Source organism: Anastrepha ludens, chromosome 6, assembly GCF_028408465.1.
Source record: "Anastrepha ludens isolate Willacy chromosome 6, idAnaLude1.1, whole genome shotgun sequence".
Taxonomy (NCBI): Eukaryota; Metazoa; Arthropoda; class Insecta; order Diptera; family Tephritidae; genus Anastrepha; species Anastrepha ludens.
This window is the reverse complement of record NC_071502.1, coordinates 36,165,206-36,185,781: the sequence shown is the minus strand read 5'-3', so window position 1 is coordinate 36,185,781 and position 20,576 is coordinate 36,165,206. Positions and strand designations below refer to the sequence as shown.

At 34.7% G+C, this 20,576-nt stretch overlaps 3 protein-coding genes across 4 annotated transcripts; 1 reads left to right on the top strand and 2 right to left on the bottom strand.

The window, feature by feature from the left end:
* Positions 1-932: 932 nt before the first annotated feature.
* Positions 933-11,742, bottom strand: LOC128866446 (uncharacterized). The gene is made up of 8 exons (XM_054107202.1): positions 11,390-11,742; positions 11,161-11,298; positions 10,964-11,096; positions 7,075-7,159; positions 5,717-6,948; positions 4,209-4,305; positions 1,914-2,068; positions 933-1,855 (listed from the first exon to the last, which is right to left on the bottom strand). The coding sequence occupies exons 4-8, from the start codon at positions 7,142-7,144 to the stop codon at positions 1,571-1,573; spliced, it is 1,839 nt and encodes a 612-aa protein (XP_053963177.1). The 5' UTR covers positions 7,145-7,159; positions 10,964-11,096; positions 11,161-11,298; positions 11,390-11,742; the 3' UTR covers positions 933-1,570.
* Positions 11,743-12,994: 1,252 nt separating this feature from the next.
* On the top strand, positions 12,995-15,141 carry LOC128865716 (OCIA domain-containing protein 1). Its single transcript, XM_054105999.1, has 4 exons — positions 12,995-13,108; positions 13,181-13,318; positions 14,374-14,725; positions 14,802-15,141. Exons 1-4 carry the CDS (start codon positions 13,079-13,081, stop codon positions 15,059-15,061), a joined length of 780 nt encoding a protein of 259 aa, XP_053961974.1. The 5' UTR covers positions 12,995-13,078; the 3' UTR covers positions 15,062-15,141.
* On the bottom strand, positions 15,058-20,473 carry LOC128865715 (cytosolic non-specific dipeptidase). Of its 2 annotated transcripts, none has more exons than XM_054105997.1 (7): positions 20,283-20,473; positions 17,837-18,071; positions 17,244-17,777; positions 15,952-16,019; positions 15,620-15,884; positions 15,309-15,560; positions 15,058-15,252 (listed from the first exon to the last, which is right to left on the bottom strand). In XM_054105997.1, the coding sequence occupies exons 1-7, from the start codon at positions 20,318-20,320 to the stop codon at positions 15,205-15,207; spliced, it is 1,440 nt and encodes a 479-aa protein (XP_053961972.1). In that variant the 5' UTR covers positions 20,321-20,473; the 3' UTR covers positions 15,058-15,204. The 2 variants fall into 2 exon arrangements, with proteins under 2 accessions (XP_053961972.1, XP_053961973.1); XM_054105998.1 differs by lacking the exon at positions 20,283-20,473 and adding an exon at positions 20,203-20,267.
* Between the last annotated feature and the right edge of the window lie 103 nt (positions 20,474-20,576).

Here is a 20,576-nt window from a genome sequence, read left to right as displayed (position 1 = left end):
ATTGTATTAAAAAAGCACAAAAAGTAAAAAAATGTATGTTTTTCTTAGAAAAAACTGATACAGATTGAAGACATTTTAAATTTATAAACAAAAACCTAATATGCAAAACATTTAAATAAATTTATTTAAAAAAATACTCAAATGGAGAGAACTGGGTATCGTTTTTAAGTACTTTTCAACGGCTGTATGTCCAATATGTCGAGAAACTTCGCAGGATACTTAAAAGGTTTCGCATGCCCACTCAAACCAATTAATTTAAAACCCCTTTCCCTATGGACCGACCCCATTGAAGCAATCCTTTTTTGTGTTTATTGTTAGATGACTTCGATGACAACACTTCGTGGAACTCCAACCTAGGCAGGCTACAAGAAGCCACTGACCATACGGAACTCTGCACCCGAGGCTCAATGCCTAGTATAAACACATTTTTTTATTAAATTTAGGTGACTGTTTTATGCTGCTACAACACAAAGAAAGTTTTCCTTGACACGAAATGTCAGTTTCTCTGGTCATATCAAAGTTTAAGAAATGCAGGAATCCAATTTATTTGCCCATGAGAAATGTAAAAAATTTAATTTTCTAAGCTATCATAATTGAATGGTATTGAATACACCTGTTGGGTGTCTGGCCGAGCTCTTCGTCCTATTTGTTTTTTTTCTTGGTGCCCTCCCGCAAAATGGCCCAGTTTTACACCGCTTCCGATTTGACATGATTTTTATGAGGAGCTTTTTCATGCCAGAAATACACTCGGAAGTTTGTCATTGTCTTGCAGGTGGCGACAGCTATTAGAAAAAAAATGTCAATCATTTTAGTGTTTCATGCAAGGAGATTCGAACTCACGCACTTCCGAATGATAGTCACGCACCAAGCCATTCGTCTAAGGCAGCCGCTATATGATTATAATATTAAAAAGTTCTGTAGTTGGTAAATAGTTGATTTTGTAGTACCGCATGAACGGCCTTTTATTTTTAAGTAAAACAAGGTTGCATTAATATTAATCAAATGTTATAATTATTCTCATACAATTTTTATAAAATAAATGTCTTTTTTAGTTAAAAATTATTCATGTGACAAACACGCAAACTTCATGTGGTAAATCAATTAATATAAAAATATCAAAAATGTATAGTGCGTATATATGTAGGATGTCAACCAGTACGAACAATTCCTCATGTTTTTATGCTAGTAACAGTAAATATAATTTAACTAATTTGAAAACTATGAATTTGGCTCAATACAATCTATTTTACAGCGAAAGAGAAGTAGTGATCTATATTGCATTTTTCATTTTATAGATTTAGAATCATTAAAACCCGTACACATATTCTCAGTTATCCAAATTAGCATTTTTTCTCACCGTTCCGATAGCACACTGCTTTATTATATTAAGATTAACCTATAAACGAGTATTATATCTGTAGGCATATATTTTTTTTAGATTTAATATGAAACGAAAATTAGTCGAAGCGAAAAATATTTATAGAAGATGTATGTCATGGGGTTTATGTCTCATTCGATTTCGTTGGAGGACTAGTTAAGGGTTAGTACGAACAACTTCCTTCCTAAGTGTTCACTTGCTGTTTTTAACAAATATCTCAACGGTATCTATGTTTTCCACATTCGGTTCTGCTGATTTCAAATCCGAGGTAGTTGATTTTGCTGACAACGCGATTTTATTTTTACGCTTTATTTCCTGCAACATTTTCCTTTGTGATTCTCGCTTCAAAGCTGCACTTGATTTGGGCTCACTTCCGTTAGATGTACCAGGCTTTGCCTTTTGGTTCACAGTCTTAATAGATTTTTGCTGGATTTTGGAGGATTTGTTCGATTCTTTTGGTAGTGTCTCGATCGGTTTCTAAAAGTATTTTTGCATTAACATTTGCTAATTTGTGTTCCGTTATTAATACGCATACCTTCCAGTTGTTTCTTTTTAATACTTCAATTTCCTCGAAAATAGAATCAATGTTATCAACTTGCAAATTTACCATGTCCCAGAATCCTTGTAGATCATCGGCAGTTGTGGGAAACTTGTCTTCTGGTGATGAATTCAGATTATTTTGGCAAAGACCTGCAATCAAATTTATATAGAAATATTAAAATGCATAGGTTGATTCGATATACATTTTTTTTAAATTGGTTCAGAATATTTTCCAATATCAGTCCAGTGCTCCCATCAAACATAAAAAAATTTCAATCCAACTGCATTTTCAAAGGCAATTCAATGCACACACAAAGACAAACCAAAAACAATAAAAACGTTAGATATTTTTTTGTCTATTAGAAAAATGTAATGTAAATCGTCATTAAAAGGAGTTCAAAGCAAATACTAGTTCGGGGAAAAGTTATCCATTATTTTCTCGGTAGATGGCTAAAACAATTTAATGTTGTCATGGTGACATTTGTCACTAAAAAAAATATTTTGCTTTTTTTTATTTATTCCATTCAGTTGTGCGTTACAGGGTGTTAACAATGAAAGTCAACAAAGTTAAAATTCGGTACATTTTAGAGATTTTCTTTGATAAAGGCGAAAATGCCAGTCAGACCGATTGATTTGTGAATGGTGGCGATACTGTAACAACCAACTATGTGCAACTTTGGTTTCGTCGGACAAAATCACAGAAATAATTTAAGTTGACCCGCATGTTAGTAGCCATAGCATCGCCCAGGAGCTAAAACTCGACCATTTGCGCAAAATAAAGAATAAAAATAATGGATTTCTCAACAATTATGTCAACAACTTAATGTCAATCTTTAGGTAATCAGGTTATAGCAGCCAGCACTCAGCAAAGGTCAGACGAATACGGGAACAAAAAGCCTCAAACAGGGCTTTATACAGGGTCCGGCACTCGAAGTGTAACCAACTTCAGACCGCTCGCGCATCTGATGCACGGGCATCAGCTGTCTGTTAGTTGGCCAAATGACAGTCCAGGGTATTGTTTACAAGCACACGGAAGTATTTTGCCGAGAGTAAACGCGAAAAAAGAAAATCAGTAATGGATTTCAAACGTAACAGTGTGGTTGCATTATATTTGGCTGGATAAGTAAATAAAGTTTTTGTTTATCGCACCATTAATCGTTACAGAGATACTGGTAGCATCGCGAAACGTCATGGAAGTGGTCTTCAAAAGACTGAACCGTCACGTTAAATGGTTCGAAAAGTGGAGAAGCGACTTGAGCAAAATCCGCGACGAAAATCCCATCAAATGACGAAAGAACTGAAAATATCTGAGCGTAGCATTCGCCACATACTGAAAAATGAGCTCAAAGTCAATTCTTATAACATCCAAAAGGCGCATGATCTCACACCAAAGCTTGTTGCTGTCAGATTTGAGAAACCGAAGGAGTTGTGTTTTCTGACGAGAAAATTTTTTTCCAACTGCGCAATTCGTAAACTCCCAAAACGATAGGGTTTATTTGACCGACCGTTCATACGAGAATTTGAGTCACCGATAGGCCACCAGGAGCCACCAGCACCCGCTACAGGTAAGGGTTTGGGCCGCTGTAACCGCAGATGGGCGCTCTCTGATCGTTTTCATCGAGGCTGGCGTAAAGGTAAATGCAAAATATTATCGGGAAAGTATTCTAGAGGTTGCTTTGAAGTCGTGGGCAGACAAACATTCCGTGGCAGACCATGGACGTTTCAACAGGACTCGGCACTATCTCACAAAGCTAAAATGAACCAAGAATGGCAAAAAATCAACGTTCCGAATTTCATAACGTCCACACAATGGCTCTCAAATTCACCAGACGCGAATCCGATGGATTATTCTCTTTGGGCCATTTTTGAGAGGAAGGTCCGAACTAAAAAATTCACCAGTCTCGAGGCGCTGAAAAAAACCATTGTCCGCGAGTGCGCCAAAATGCAAGACACATTTTTTACTTTGAATTGAACTAAATTTATGGCCTTTTTAATTGGTTACACTTCGAGTGCCTGACCATGTAGTCCATCCATTCAAATTGCTTTTGGGTTCGTATTCAAACGCAACTAGCAAGATTTGGCCAATTTTAATACCGAGCATGACGCTTCGCAGTCTGCAAACGAATGCCACATAAGTTATGGGGGTAATAAAGGTACTAGAACATTGGTCATACGATTTTGGTAAGCAAAAATTATCAAAAAAAAAATCGGAATAGTTTCACTTAACAAAACCTAAGCTGCATTTGTATTTATATCGCACTCAGAAACTTTGCCGGAACAAAGTACTCACCTTCGAATTGCTTCATCTTTTGTGACACCAGTAACCGAGCTTTGCCGTAAGCTGAACGCAAGAAGCCTAGGATATCTTCAGAAACATCGGGATTGTCCTAAAATTAATACATTTAAAAAATTAATAAATTTACAATAAAAAATTATAAAACTATAATATAAATTTTAATATTATATTATAAAAGTCTGATAATTTATGTATGAAAGGAGATATGTATTTTTCACATCTACTAAACGAGACGTGCAAAATTGGCTAATCGGAAATACAGCTTAAATTCTTACTATAACCAAATATTAAATGCACTCTTACCAGAGGAAATAAATCCTTCAAGGTCCTAATAAATATTATATTTTTATTTCGAAACTAAGTTTGTTCATGTAAAAATTATCCAGTAACTTAATTTCCGAGAATTCACTCTCAAAGAAAACAATATCAAAAAAGTACATGAACGCAAAATCAGTAACAATTTACAAGTTTTACGAACAGCTGATTAAATTGTTGGCGGGAAAAATCACAAAAATTAAAAAAAAAATCAGTTGAGCTACCTCGTATTAAATTAAAAAAAAGAAATAAATGCGAAATAACGAGCTTAGCATCACATGATTTTAATTTGTTCACAATAATTTGATTCATTTCACCATCGCTGAGATGAAGAGAATTCCATTAGCAAGTGTTGTGGCAATCACAACTTTCTTCATACTGTATTTTCCTTGCTTCCGTCTATGCATGCGTATATACATTGCCAAATTATTTAATAACAAAGAAGTAAAAGCATAAAACGCAAAAGACACCTTCAATGCTTTCGATTTGTATTTAAAAAACTGCAGTAACGCTGACTGGAGGCTGTGGTTCAGGATTAGTCACCATTTAATTTAAAATTTATTTAAAATTAGAACTTCAATTCGCAAATTTTAATTCGTATTTTGGAAATTCTACAAACTTGCAACTTTCCCCTCAAAATGAAATGTCATTTTGCTGTCTCACTTTCCCCTACTTTGCAAGTTTTTTTGGATACATGAACGTAACAATTGTTGCAATAAAAACTGTCCAATAAGTACAGAGAAACTGCATGAAAAAGCAGAGAAAAATCATACGATGCAGTAATAAAAACACTGCAATAAATATTTGTCATACCCAGCACATTTGTGTCGTTGTTGTAACACTTAGAACGAGAGGTGATACATCATACGATTTTTTTCAATTCATCAGTAAAATTTACGTGCGCATGTGAAGGTCCCCTATCAACTTTTCACATGCTCGCCAAAGCCCACTTAACTGACACCCTTCTCCCTCTACTCCCACGTCTCGAAATAGCTCGTTTCCCTGACGTACCGTTAGTTGATGTCGATAACGACGACTGCAGTTCTAAGCAGGATTTTGTAAGTTGCTAAAACAACATAACTAACATGTCGCCAATATTTGCTTGCTTTCAAACGGATTTTTTACTACGATGCAACGCCCTTTCTGGATACAAATATTTTAAATATTATATTATATGTTATACGTACCGATAAAGCATCAGCATACTGTTCCGCTTTATCAGCCAAAGCCAAAAGACGCTTCTGTTCGATTCTCAACAAATTAAGAAAGTAGGTTCCATCTTTTTCAGCGCACTCGACGATTGAATCAATTGTTTTTGGTTTCATCAATACTTCAACTTGTATATTAACACCATTTGTTGAACGTTCACTCGTTATTTCATCAGTAAACCTAGGAGCTTCTTTACGATCAACCTCATCTATTAATACTTCAGCCTTATTAGAATCTAATGTGGTTTCCTTTGCGGGACTTAAGCTTTTATTGGGCGAATTTCTGGATTGGCCTCTTTTGGGCGAAATTATAGGCAACTGAGCTCGAAACTCATGGCTTAGATGACGCAATACAGGCAAATCCACCAAATTGTTATTGACATTCGAAATGTCAGTAGTTGAAAGAATTTGACGTGGAGAGTTTGATGTAGATGCACTTAATTTTTTTCTGAATTCGGTGTAATCCTTACTTGGAGTGAGTTGCTGAAATTTACGTGCCAATTCTGATGAACTAGCATCTTCACGCTCACGTGTAGTCGTGCACGTAAATGTGCTGCTGCGTGCTTTTTTTGGACTATAAAAACCCTGTGCTAACGCAGCGGGTCCATACAATCGTTCCACCCGCTGCTGAATAAAACTAGTATTGCGACGATCTTCCAGCCATGGCGAGTCACAGCGCTCAGATTCATTGTTATCTGGTCTAAACGACCCAATATTATTGCTCTGGCCATTCACAGCTGGCATTTTCTCGATTGATACGTCACCCCTTCCATCATTCATTTGCAAAAGAACTGGTGGCGCCAAAGAATTATTTTTTTTACAATACTGAATACTATTTGATGACGGACGAATGGGAGATACCTCCCGTGATTTATTTATATCCTGTCGTATTTTAGAATCGTAGGTAGTAAGATTGGAGTATCCATTCACACAACAAGCGAGATTCAGGTAACTAGGCTTTTTATCAGGACTCGCAACAGTCAAATTTATGATTTTATTCGAATTGGGGTTTGAAGAATTTAATAAGGCACTTGTTGGGTTGGCATTTCCAATAGGCTGTGTCAACACCATCTTCGACTCAAGTCCCGCACAATTCTTGTTTATTTCACGAATATTCTGAACAGAACAACGCTCTCGTATATTCGTCGTAAATTCTCTGGTTATATCTTTGACGGACATCGGTGTCGGAAAGTTCAAGCTTCCACTTGTATCTATGAGCAATTAAGAAAAATTATTATAAATGCCCCGTAAGCGATATTAATTTAAAATATTAGCATAGTTTTGTTATTTTACGTTGGTAGCAAACTAGACTGAAATTAATCAAATAAATGCCATACCTGATACGTCCGTAGAATCAGCATCTACATCAAGTGAGCAGCTTCCAATTGAATCCACACTCCGGTCCATATCAGTTTTTCAGTGCTATTTCAACGAAAAATTATAATCACTTATTACCTCTGAAGTATATTCAAATAAATACTTGCATCTAAGAATTTGTATGTAAATATGTATGTGCATAGGCATAGGTATTAGGTAAAGAAACGATTAGCAGGTGGATCTAGAAATTAATTTTCTAGGAAAAAAGATTGTATTGCTTCATAATTCAAATCAGATATGGGTCGTACAACACACGAAACGAGACAATGGAAGCAATTATTTTCTTTTTAGTGAATTTATCATTGCACCTTAGCAAACACGGCTAAATGCGGTGTTTTACAATAAAAAATACAAATAAAAAAATATAAATGAAATAATATAAATGAAAAGCTATAAATAAAAATAAAAAATATGTGGTAAAAAAAATATATAAATGAAAAAAAAAACAAATAAAAAATACAAATAAAAATAGAATACAAAAACATATATTAAATAAAAAAATATATTGTAAAAAATATAAATAAAAAATGTAAATTAAAAAATAAATAAAATTATGTATTATTGTTGAAGGAGTTTCAATGATTTCCTATCTTCATTTTATGATTTGCTCTTGTTGTACTAAAATTTCTTATATTACTTTTTAAAACTAATTTAGTTATAATTTTCTTCAATATCAAACGATAAAGCAGCGGAAACAAAGCTACCAGGAGCTAAGAGCGAAAGGCTACCATATGACAGTTTTTTTTCGATATTAAGAGAAAAAACTTCTTGACTAAAGGTTAAATTGGAGGTGTCATACCATAACACCATAACCTTAACCGTAGTCTTAAGCAGTGATTAGTGGTGCCGCACCTTAGCCATAACCGTAACCATAGCAATCAACAGTTCTGAACAAACATATGGGCATCACTGTAATCGAATATAGGTGCCGCACCATAACCCCGTAACCATAATCGTAGCCGTATGTATCTATTGAATACTCCACATAACCGTAAGCAGCTGTGAAATACTTTACTATTGTTTTGATATTTGCAATAAAAATTTGAATACAGTACAATCGTGATAGTCCGACATTTCTTAATCCGACACGTTCGGTAATCCGACAACCTCATAACGTCTATGGATGCAATTGGCATTATTTTATTTTGATCAGTCGTAGCAGAGCAGCAGAGGGGGATTGTGTTTTGTTTCCCGGTCACAACGTATTTGTCATTAAATTTGAACGACGCCAGTTCTCTCGCGATTTCTGACGGTGTTGATGTGATTTTTTTTCTGTCTTTTCGTGTCATTAAATGGAACCTTCGGTAGTCCGGAATATTTGATAATCCGACAACGAGTCGGTCCCGTATGTGTCGGACTATCACGATTGGACTGTATTAGAAATGAACGTCGAAAAATTAAGGAAAATTATCCGCGTTTTATGACAAAATGCAAATATTGTCATTAATTCTACTTGAATATCAGCTGTTATGGTTACGGCATTACTAATCGACAAATGCTGTAATGTTGCGGGTGTGGTTATGGTTACGGCTATGGCAATACGCTGAAATCATGCGTCCGATTCTACTACAAATGAGAGAATCGGTGTGTTCAATCTGCGTTGCCGTAGCCCTTTTTCGAAATTCGTAACGTTGGTATGTCTGAATCTGGCGTAGCTGGTTGGTACAAGTATTGGAGGTGAAAGAGTTTTTTTTTTTTAAATAATAAAATAATAATAAAACAAGGTATGTAAACGATAGAATAACTAAAAATACATTCTACATGTAATTCTAAGAAAAAGGTCCATTAGACTAAAGCCAGTTTTGTGTTCCCCAAATTGTAAAAGCTAATTAATACGGAAATCGACAAATGCTGTGACTATAGTATTTTGACTACGGCACTACTAATTGCAGCTTCAACCATAATAATATTTATTGTCAGATATTATTGGTGCCATAACCAAAAGCAGCTGATGTTTGCAGCAAATCAACATGGAGCAGGTTAAGGTTAGGGCGAAAAACCAAAACTCAATTAGTCTGCGCGGTTACGGTTATGACTACGACATTATGTAGGTGACACAACACTAATCGATTACAGTGTTGCCCATAGATCAGCTGATTTATGTGGTTATGTTTATGGCACTTTTCATTCAACTTTAAAGATTGAATTTTATGTTACACTTATAATTTTACATATATAAAATTCCTTTTCATTCTTTTAAATTTCTAAACATCCATTGTTTTTTTTTCTTTTTTTTTTTTTTTTGTTAGGTTACAAATTAAAAAAATAGTATATATTTCATATTATAATCATGAAATTATTAAAGAAAAATGTTTAGGAAAATTGCTAAACTTTAAGATAATAAGTTTAGAAAAGGGATAGAATTTGTTCTAATATTACATAAACTTATTTTTTACTTTAGCAAATTTTTATAAAAAGTGAATTTGGAAAATAATACTTTTGCACAGTAAAAATTACTTTGGTTGAAAATATCACTGCTTCTTTCCACTTGTGTACATTTATATCTAAATATATGAATATAATTGGCTCATGCATCGGTTGGTTGCAGATGTTGCGCTGAAAATGGGGAGGCGTATAATTTTATACGTATTTCGAACGACAGATGGTTCTTATACAAACTTTCTACATGGCGGAAAGATGTCAACTGAGACACTGTTACTGAAGTGGTGTCGTCATTTATCATACAAAATGACAAATCATTCTCCTATTCACCAACGGCCATTTTATAAGTTTGATTGCCAAAAGTTGTGATTCGTCTTGATGTCACCTACTACCATCCAGGTTTCACCAGAGTAGCGCACCTGTTAGGGGATATCCTGCCGGCCAGCAGATGCAGGCATATACATATATATTGAGTATTTCGAGCTCAAAATCGTTTGACGGATCAGCAAGGGTTAACTTGTAGGCCAGATCAGATGTATGATCAGAGTAACCCTACTGTCAGGTGTTCTTCAATTGCAGAATGGCAGGAAATGGTGTTCGTCGAAATAACCAGGGTTTGGTCGCCGAGGTTACAAACCTTAGATAATCCCAATTAAATTAAATTAAATTAATTAATTAATGCTTTGTTGCTAGTTCCTTACGCTGTAGTACTCACTTTTCCAAAATAGGTGATAGGGTTTAAGCAAAGAATGCCCACCTAATACGCTTGCAAGCGAAAATGGCCGTTGTGATTTCACATGTACATACGAAAGTTAAATATATATAGATGAATATATATACATAAATCCATTATTCATAAAATGTCAAAAATAACTTTTGCAACGGCAAACTACAAAATATCAAGTTTTTACGCGTACTCAATACATTCGCAAAACTTATATGCATTGTTATTGGGCATAGCTGGTTTAAACCCCTATATCACCAACCGCCTACTCATACGCCTGTTTAGAGTAATCCCTTTACCAACCTACTTTATGCTAAGCATGCAAAAGTCGGCATACCGTTGGTATATCCAACTTTTCTATTTATTGTATTGTCGCAAACGACTCAGCAAATGTATTAAAAGTACAACCTGTGAATTGAACTCGTAGAATGGCAGAAAAATTTAAGCTTCCAAAATGGAAAATAAGCAACGATATTATATTTAGATTTAGATGCTATACGAGTAATAGCAAGTAGCAATATTTAATGTTTTCAATAATCCAAAAATGAGAAAATGTTTCACTGTTGCTCATTATATAGCGAGCACCTTCATTCGTAGAAATGTCTAACTGTTTGACTAACGCTTCGGGGATTTTAGGGTTATTTCATTAGTGTTTCTAAACATTTTTTCCACTAAGTTCTCTGTTTTAAATATTTTCCAGCTTTGAGCTTGATGGCACTAAATATACATATATACATTCTTACCTCTGTAATTATGAAAGCAAATAACATGTCAGCCAGAAAGAGTTCGAATTAAAGATACGCCAGGTTTGGTTTATGTATCATGCTACACATTTGTCCGTCTTAGATCTGCGACGAAGCATCCGACGTAAAATAACTGTACAAAAGAAAAGGTAGAAACAATTATCTTTTCGATGCAATTAATTAAAATAATACAATACCACAGATTTATTTGTTTGGTTATGGTATGTCGTATTCTGTTTTATTCTTTTTTTATGAATTTTCAAGTTCCGCTTTGTTGACTTCTTCACAGTATACGCCTGGCTATCCCTCAAGAAATTTCGTATACGTGATCTTGCCTAACACCAGAATTACGCGAATCAATAAATAAATAAATGTCGAAAATGGCTTCTTTTGATAACTTTCACTATTTTATTAGAATTTTCTTACTATCAAATTTTGAACAGCTACTTATAATTGTTATCCAAGTGAACGTAGCAGCAGATGGTAAATAGAAATTCCGGCTGTAAGCCACACATTAACACGGAACTAAAATTTTGTGGGGGGCGTGGTATATTAGACTACGACCTACACGTTGCAATTGCTCAGCGGTTTTTGATTGATATTTTATATATTTTTTACAGATTTCAAGCGCGGATTTTATATACTTCACCGCGGTGAGCTCTTCCGTTCCAACAATTAAATATAAAATATCCAATTTTAGAAATAACCAAAATTTTTCAGAATGCTTAGCAATCGATGACTATAGTCTATCATGAAAATCAACACAAGTGCACGTAGAAGTGAGAAAGCAAACGATGCATCGAAATTTACTCAAATATCGATAAATTATACAACAAACGATTTAAACTTTACAACATAATAATGGGCTTAGGTACGATGTAGGGAATACAAAGGTGACGCCATCCGAAAGCCGTCACTTTGTTTTTAACATATTTGGCAATGAGTGTTGTCGGTACAGAAAACAAACAAACCTTTGTGTGCAAATGTATGTGTACACAGAAAGTAACTTTGCACTCAAAGGTTTATTTGTTTTCTATGACGACGTCGCTCAAAAAAGCTGATTTTGTCAAATCCGCCAAGAACAAATTAGCAGTTTGCAGACTAATATCGACTAATGCTGAAAACAGTGAACACCGTAAACGCAATCCCGACTCAACTGTTCCGATCAAACTAATGAGAACCCCATGTAAATGAAAAGTTCCTTCCTTCCGTATCGTAGTACCGTTTTCAGCATAACACGGGACGAATATCGATACAGCAGAAAAATACACAGCGCTCAGCGTTTCCAACGAAGGCAGAGAAGTTTTGTTGATAATTTATCATGCAGATTGTATAATCTGATTAATTATTTTTTATCACACAAAGTGTCAGTATCTAGTGGTTAATGTATTGTTACCATTGCTTTGAAGCAAAATAGCAGAATCACTGAATGCATATGTAGAACAAAAGATAATGATTGGCGCATATCAAAAACATCTTTACAAATTTCCGATTATCGAACGGAGTGACTATTCGTAGGACCCAACCCAACACTTTAGGTACCTCAATTGGAACATCCATGTCTCCTCGAACTTACCGGCGCAGTAACACATGGGGAAATGTTTCAAATACCTCCACATCCTTCCCGCCAATTCCCGTATTAACATGACCCCCCACATATAGACAGGCCGTAAACGGCATTCTTTGGGAGTCCCTTACCATCTTCTTGAACTCCCGTCCCGATTGTGGTCAACATTAGTAATAGTTTGTAACACTTGGTAGAAATTTTCGAGTACATGGACTGAACGAAAAGTTACACAGCAGAAATTTAAATTGTATCACCATGGTCAAAATACTTTTCTATTGACATAAGCTCGAATATGACGATAATCTATTTAATGTATATGTAAACCTATCAAAATATTCTCTTGGGCACAATAAATGTTGCAGTCGAAGTTCTCTCTCTCTCTCCCTGACCTTAAAAACATGTGCCTTACATGGTGAATACCGCACTGCCGAAATAAGAAATGAATCATTCACAATTAACCAATGATCGAAGATTATTGTTAATAAAAACTAGTAAGATTCTAAAGGAGACCAGTTCTTGTGTGATAAAAAGCTATTTATTCCGACCCAATGGAGCAATCGGCACAACAACATCCGTTGGTATATACTACTTAGCGTTGAAACTCTTATATATTTTAACGTTACCACTAATTCTATTTAAATCCGTCTCAGGCTAACTACCAATTTACTGCAGAAGAGTTGAAGGCTTTGAGGGAATGCAATAGTGAATCTTTCTTCCAACGATCCTTGCCACTCGGAACTGCTTTGGGTGTTGGCGCTTACCTGGCAGTAAAAAATGGATTTTTACAAGTAAGTATAATACTTAAAATAAAAAAGTTAGTTTTATTAAATTTTGCTTAGGAGTTTGAGCTAAAATAAATGGGTGTGTGCCGGCTTGTATTTTTCACCGGTAACATTTATTGCGCTTAACTCCGCACCGGGATATGTGCAAGGGCTAATATTGGAATTCGTATTGACACTACGATAGTTGCTACTTTATTTTGAATGGAGTTGATATGTTAACATGTAATAATTATTATGTAATTAATTGTTGCTTCATAGATTTGCGCACTACAGTTGCCGGCCAACAGCCGACCAAAAGTCTCCAGCCCGGTCTTAAACATCGGAGTTCTTTTTAAGTACATGTCTAGTAAATATTTAGCCTTTAATGTCTATTACCAGATTATAAACGTTTCGAGGATTAACGGCATATCTATAGTACAATCAACTTTATTATACAAAACTAGGATTGAATTGAGGCACCGACTAGGTTATCCATCTAAGTAATCAGCGAGTGTGCATGTCTATTAAATCACCATATCATTTATTTAATTTATTTATCTCTTATTTGTCATTTATCTGTGGTTACAAAACCTTCTAGATAAAAATTGCGCCTATCAGTTTAATTCATTACGGACTATAAAATATATAACTCAAGCAAGTGAATAACGAAATTAAGTCCACCAATTGTGTCGAAAATGGAAGCTTACAAGCTTAATTAGTTTCCATATCTCCATTTAAGACGAATAATTTCGAAAGAAACACTGGGGACGATTTTGCTATGGCAGTATCAACATTCTGATTCCTGCCGCGAATAGTAGAATTTAAACGGTAATATGGTAGAGTGAGGCACTACCCGTTGATGAATGAATTTTTGCTAATTTCGAAAGCATAAGACATATAACACCTCTTCTTTTCGCCAAGCGTTGGCAAGTGAAATTGAAAAATAATTTTCTTTTCGCGAGATACAAAATATCTTGTATGTTCAGGTATAACATTTTGTTTAATTGCAGCTTTTGTAAGAAACATTTAATAAGTAGTTCCCACATTTTCAAATAACTCCCGTTTTTTTTTTAATATTTCAGCCCAACTTTAAGTACGGCGCTGTGCCTAAAGTAATGGTGGGTGTAATAATTGGCTATTTTGTTGGAAAATTTAGTTATCAACAAAAGTGCGCAGAAAAACTAATGCGATTACCTAATTCAAGGCTCGGAGAATTATTGAAACAGCGCAGAGAAAATGGTGGCGTAATGAGTAGATTGAGTCCCGATCAAGGTATGGGACTTGGACTAGCCTTGAGTCCATTTAATTCAACGGGAGCAAATGTAAATGAAGATCAAGCAAATGAATTCGCCCGTAGCAACGCCCTTAACTTAGATGTGGAAAGCCGGCCTTCAATTGCAGGACTTGATGACATTTATCGACCTTCGTTGGATAGTGAGTTTTGTTTTTTTCAGTGAATTATGATAAGAATTCGTTATATAAATCAAGTTTCCTGTCCATGTATTTCCAGATCCAACTACATTCTACGAAACTGAAGTACCAATTGATCAAGCAAAACACGGCATGAGTTATGAAGAGTTACGAAAGAAAAACCGTGAGGAATTCGAGAAAAAACAGCAAAATCCATTTTCTCGCCCTTTACCACCAAATGCACCGGTGGTTATTCGAGAAAAGGAACCTTCGAAAACACCTTTTAGTTCCGAATTCAATCCACCATCAACTTCAACCAAAAATCATAAAAATAAGTATGGCGACACATGGACTGATTGATTTAAAATGACTTTTATTCAGTATATTTTTATTGTCTGCTAAAAAAAGTAAATTGTTATTAAAGTGTTAATGCTGATATATATACTGGAGTATTGTTAACTCTGTGATGTAGTTTCTTCATTGGTTTAAATTTTACATTGAATTCAATTCAATTTTCCAACTTCATGTAAGTAAGCTCCGAGAAGTTTAGTCTGTAAAGATACAGTTGTTAAGTCATGTTGAGTGACGGTTCCAGCAGATTACTTACTCCTTCGATATAGTTAAATATATCAATTTTTTCATTTTGCGAGTGTGCTCCATCATCGCAAGCTCCCACTGGGACCAATATTACATTCTTGCCGGTGGCCTCCTGCAGTGTCAATGTCACAGGTATGGAACCACCTTCCCGAGTCATGTCAGGTTCTGTTTTAAACACGTGTTTGATGGCAGTTTTCGCAGCCTCGTAGTGGGGATGGTTTGGATCTTCAGTCCAAGGTTTGCCACTACTTACGAGATTGACCTTTAAAGGAGTTAAACATTTTAACGCCCATTAAACCCATTAAACGGTTGAATATATACCTTCATTTTGTTCGGAGAGCCACGTTCTTGCCATTTCGCATTTAAGTACTTAATCACACATTCTGTGATGTGGTCTGGGTCTTGATTAGGTACTAAACGTATAGAAAATTTGCCGATAACTTTAGCAGGTATGACAGTTTTTGCACCGTGTTCGTAAAAAGCCCCTTCGATTCCATGAATGGAAAGGCTTGGGTAACGCCATCTGTGCATCAACAACTTGGTTTTGTCCTCATTATGCGGAAGTTGCTGGGCTCCTATGTCTTTTCTGAAAATAAGCATTACGAATTTTCAATAATAAATAGGCAACATTAGATTGCAATTTAATCGCATACTTATATTCATCAACTTCATAATCGATGTCGTGGTAAATTTTATTTTCGTTGTGCAACAAAGGTGCAACCTGGAATATAAAATAAAGAAGAGGATTTTAGATAAAATAAAATAAGGGATAATTTACATTCGTATTCAGTTTAAAATTAAAAAAAAAAAAAAAGAACCGTTTTAAATGTAAAGAGTTTGACCAAAGAATATCCAATATTCTTGCAGAACCTCAAAAGGTGCAAAAAATGAATCAATAAGTATTCCTTAGCACTGAAATCTTCTCAACATCAGCTTTAAATGCAAGAGTAGCCTACTTTAGTCAATTTGCTTTTAATTATACAAATTTTTCTTTTAATTGTAAGTTAGGTAGGTAAGTTGGTAGCTTTAAATTAAAAAAATGAAACTAACACCAAACTCAAACATTTTCGTATTATGGGTATTAAAATCACTAAATTTATTGAGAAATGAAAATTCATTGAAATGAGAATGAAATATATCTATGGGATTTAATTTACTGATCCAAAAAATTATTTGTCCTTAAAAATTTTTCTTTTTATTGGGATATTTAAAACAAAAAAAAGTTTCTCCATAAATTTGCGCGTGTCTTACATCCAACAAAAAGCTATATCTTCTTGCCTCACATGTACCGTAAACTATTGAATTCAATAACAGTTTCACTGTATTTACTGCAGCAAAGAAATCAGTCTAAAATGCAAGCATGCGACGTTGTTGGATAGTACCATTTAATAGTACTCAGGTTAGAAATTGGGTATGAAACGCCAAATGGTAGAAAATGTTTTCTAATAGCGTTCGTCTCTCAACAAATCTCCGATTGTGTTGCTGCTATGAAAAAGCTCCTCATAATAACCATTTGCCGTTCGGAGTTCGGAGTCGGCTTAAAACTGTAGGACCCTCCATTTGTGGGAAAACAGCAAGACGCACACCACAAATATAAGAAACAACTCGTTTGGCCGACAAAGGGTGTAAGTGCTAATTGTATATAAATTTAGCTTCCGGGTGTCTAAAAACTTTCAAGAAAGGAAAAATTGTGAAAAAAGTGGTGTTCCATTTTGGTAAGGAAGTTGCACATTGCTGGAAAATTGTTTACTGTTGTGAATTAGCGAGTAAAAAAAGTATTTGATGAAGAAGATGCCACCAATTTAATTGCTATTAGAATATATTTGCTTTTGTGTTGAGGAAACGGTTCTAAAGCATGCAAAACAATATAAATGATCATGTCCATATTATCCGTATTTTATGTGAAATTTTGTTTGATAATATTAAATAAATCTTTAACACTTACATCTCTATCAATCCCTGGAATTAAAATGTTTGTATCCTTGTCTACTAGTTGATTAAGTAGGTAACAGAGATCCGGCATTGCTTCGTGCACCGTACCACCAAAAACACCACTATGCAGGTCTTTGATGGCACACTCCACCTCAATCGTATAGTAAACCAAACCACGAAGGCCATAGGTCAAGCATGGGCGTTTTTTCCCGAGCCAATAATTATCAGAGATGCAAACATAGTCGGCATCTGCCAAAAAATCATTCTTACGAGCCATCAAAAGGTCATCAAGACCCTCACTTCCACTTTCTTCCATGCCTTCAAAAACAAACTTCAAGTTAACCGGAACTTCAATACCAAGTTTTTGAAATGCTTCGATTGCATGAATCCAACACAAAACAGGACCTTTATCATCACTGGCACCTCGGCCAAACAACTTTCCATCGATTTCAGTCAAATCAAAAGGCTCAGTATTCCAACCATCTTCTTTCAAAGCAGGTTGCACATCCAAGTGCCCATAAACTACAACTGTTTTCTTTTTTTCGTCCTATTGATATAAATAAAATTATATGCTCCATTATCGACAATAAAAATTTTGCTCCAAACCTTTCCCAGAACTCCCAGAATCACATTCGGAAGTGGAATCTCTTTACCATTTGGTAACCGCTGACTTCCGATATCAGCCAATTCCACTTCAGCGCCTAGGCTGCGTAGCTTATCAGCAACTGACCGCACCATGGTTTGAATTTCATCACGCTTATCAGGCCATGCAGAAACCGATTGTATAGCAACAGCTGCCTTCAGAGCTGTAATATATTGCTCCTTGTTGGAGTCAATATAGCTGCAAGTAAAACAATAATAAGTATTATCAGAGCCACCATATTTCAAGCAATAAAACAGCACATACATATGTACATCTAGGAAATATTGATAAAGAACTTAATGGAATGTGGTATGTATAGTATCTGTGGAAAATATGATGAGAAAATACAACGAATAACATTCGTGATACATGCAATAAATTTATATGTACATAGGCGCGTAAGGTAACAGCTACTTTTTAATGTGATACCAAAACTTATCTCTATTGCGGTTGCAAAAAATATGGCTGTTCAGGCTTTCTATCTTAAATGAATTCAAAGGAGCGGTTTTTAATTACGAATTTAGCTGTAGGGAGTTGCTAAACAACATGTTTTCCGCATTAAAATCAAAAAAACGTCTATCGGATTTCAGAATAAATTATTAGTTTTCAGAAAACGTTATTTTATTTTTAGACTTCAAATAAATAAATTACAGAGAGCGTCAGTTGTATTATAGAATTGACTATCAGATATCAGAGAGCGTTTCAGAAATAAATTCAAATACATTTAACTACGAAATGCACTTGGTAATTTTTAAAATCCATTTGACGATTTTTGAAAATTATGTAACAAGTCAAAATAAAGGTTTCTAAAAACTAATCATCAATCCTGAAAACAAATAGGGTATTCCACCGTCTGTAAGATCACTGTTTGAGTTTATATAGTCCGACTTAAAAGTGTATTTCGACATGGAACTGTGCTTGTCCGGTAGCTCCTAATTTTTATTTCTAAAGATATATTATGAATTTAGTTAAATTTTTTTACTTCAAATCGCTGGTTTGACATTTCTTTACGTGCATTTAATTTTCATTTATTACATTTTATTTTATTATTATTTTTCAATTAGGATTTCTTTAGGCATGACTTAGAGTTTAAATTCATTTTAACATGAAACTTTTCTTATATTGGCGAATTTTTTTAATTCATTTCAGTTTCTTTACATATATTACTTTTTTTTTTTGTTTAATTTTTTATTAGTTTTTCTCCATCCGATAGGTCAATGCGACCTTCTTACGGATGAACGATTTTGTGGCTATTGATAAAAACTATGATACAAAAAAGGTTGTTTTATTCTTAATATTTTTTATTATAAAGTAGATTTTTGACATTTTCCAAGATGTAAACATTAATCACAGCTTTGCCACATTGGAATTTTTAGAGATTTCAATATTTTGGATTTAATTCAAGAATAAATTTAAAAAAATGTGGGTTAAGGTGATCAAAAATAAATTTTATAGTTTTTCTCAAGCGCTTAGAGAATCCTTGAAAAAAACCCAGATTTGATACTTTTATTCGTACATTTTTTACTAAATCTTTATATTTCAAACAAAATAAACAAATTTACATCGCATCTAACAAAATGCTACTATCAGAAAATACCAAGCTCATTTGTATGCCACTAAGAATATACAAATTGAATTAGTTTATCTTTTTATGGCACAACGTTTAAAGGCTTTCAAATTCACGTCAGGCGTTGGGTTGTTGTAAATGTGAAAACATGCACACATATATTAAAATTAGTTGTTGCTCACAACGAATAGATCTTTTCTTATTAAAAAATTCATTCCAGCAATATTTCTGATGTATTATCATTTAACGCTCTCAAGCTCTTGGAAAAACACCCCATAGAAGAAAATCATGACAAAAAATAGTTAGTTCCACTGCTGTTGTTGTTGTAGCAGCATAAACATTTCATACATGTACAGGGAATGGTACCAGATTGACAAGTCTTTGGCCGGAAGTAAATCCGGGTCATTCCGACAAAGTAGAACCGACTGTCATGGGAATGCTCCACTCAATGATTTTGGTCGCCATGCGATCTATTTGACTTTTGCTGGGATTATGACATCTCCATCAAAAACGTTACCATCGTAGTGCAATAATACAAAGTGTGAAATGTTTTACAAACACTCCACCTACATGAAATGTTTTACAAACACTCCACCTCCTCAAGCCACCCCAAAAACGATGGGCAATTAGCTAAATACTCCCCTTAAACGTTATTGCTTTTTGTTAATTTTTCTCTTTGGGACGGCTTTCGTCAGACTATCAAAACACACAATGTAGACATATATGGTATATATGTATGTGCAAGAATAAGTAAACACTTACCTCGTTATACAGATATGAATATTAGAGATAAAAAGTGAAAATGTTAAAGTCTGTATTTATATGCATATTTTTTTATTCACCTGAATAGCTTTTGCAGTACTGCAGGTAAGTCAGCCATATTCCACTAATTAATACCGGTTTAGAAAATCTGGTTATTACGATCACTTGGTGAAATTTCGAATAACTCTCCGCAGAAAATAACCAGCACCTTTAAAATATAAACGAACAGCGACGTCCGTGGTGTAAATGCAAAATGTGTGCGATTAAGTCGATAAGGCACTATTTAAAGCTAACCACTAACGTTACAACTTTTTTGAAAGCGATAAGTAGTAAGCGATAATAAGGCCCACACATCTCGGAATATGTTGTTCGAT

What these genes read in the sequence shown, in the direction of transcription:
- LOC128865716 (XM_054105999.1), top strand. Translation starts at nt 13,079, where the DNA reads ATGGAGCAATCGGCACAACAACATCCGTTG. An exon ending in TAAAAAATGGATTTTTACAA is followed by an intron (nt 13,319 to 14,373) that starts GTAAGTATAATA and finishes TTAATATTTCAG; the next exon opens with CCCAACTTTAAGTACGGCGC. An exon ending in TTATCGACCTTCGTTGGATA is followed by an intron (nt 14,726 to 14,801) that starts GTGAGTTTTGTT and finishes ATGTATTTCCAG; the next exon opens with ATCCAACTACATTCTACGAA.
- LOC128866446 (XM_054107202.1), bottom strand. Translation starts at nt 7,144, where the DNA reads ATGGACCGGAGTGTGGATTCAATTGGAAGCTGCTCACTTGATGTAGAT. An exon ending in TGATTCTACGGACGTATCAG is followed by an intron (nt 6,949 to 7,074) that starts GTATGGCATTTA and finishes AATTGCTCATAG; the next exon opens with ATACAAGTGGAAGCTTGAAC. An exon ending in AAAGATGAAGCAATTCGAAG is followed by an intron (nt 2,069 to 4,208) that starts GTGAGTACTTTG and finishes ATTTGATTGCAG; the next exon opens with GTCTTTGCCAAAATAATCTG.
- LOC128865715 (XM_054105997.1), bottom strand. Translation starts at nt 20,320, where the DNA reads ATGGCTGACTTACCTGCAGTACTGCAAAAGCTATTCAG. An exon ending in TTCTGGGAGTTCTGGGAAAG is followed by an intron (nt 17,778 to 17,836) that starts GTTTGGAGCAAA and finishes TTATATCAATAG; the next exon opens with GACGAAAAAAAGAAAACAGT. An exon ending in GCTCTCCGAACAAAATGAAG is followed by an intron (nt 15,561 to 15,619) that starts GTATATATTCAA and finishes ACTCCTTTAAAG; the next exon opens with GTCAATCTCGTAAGTAGTGG.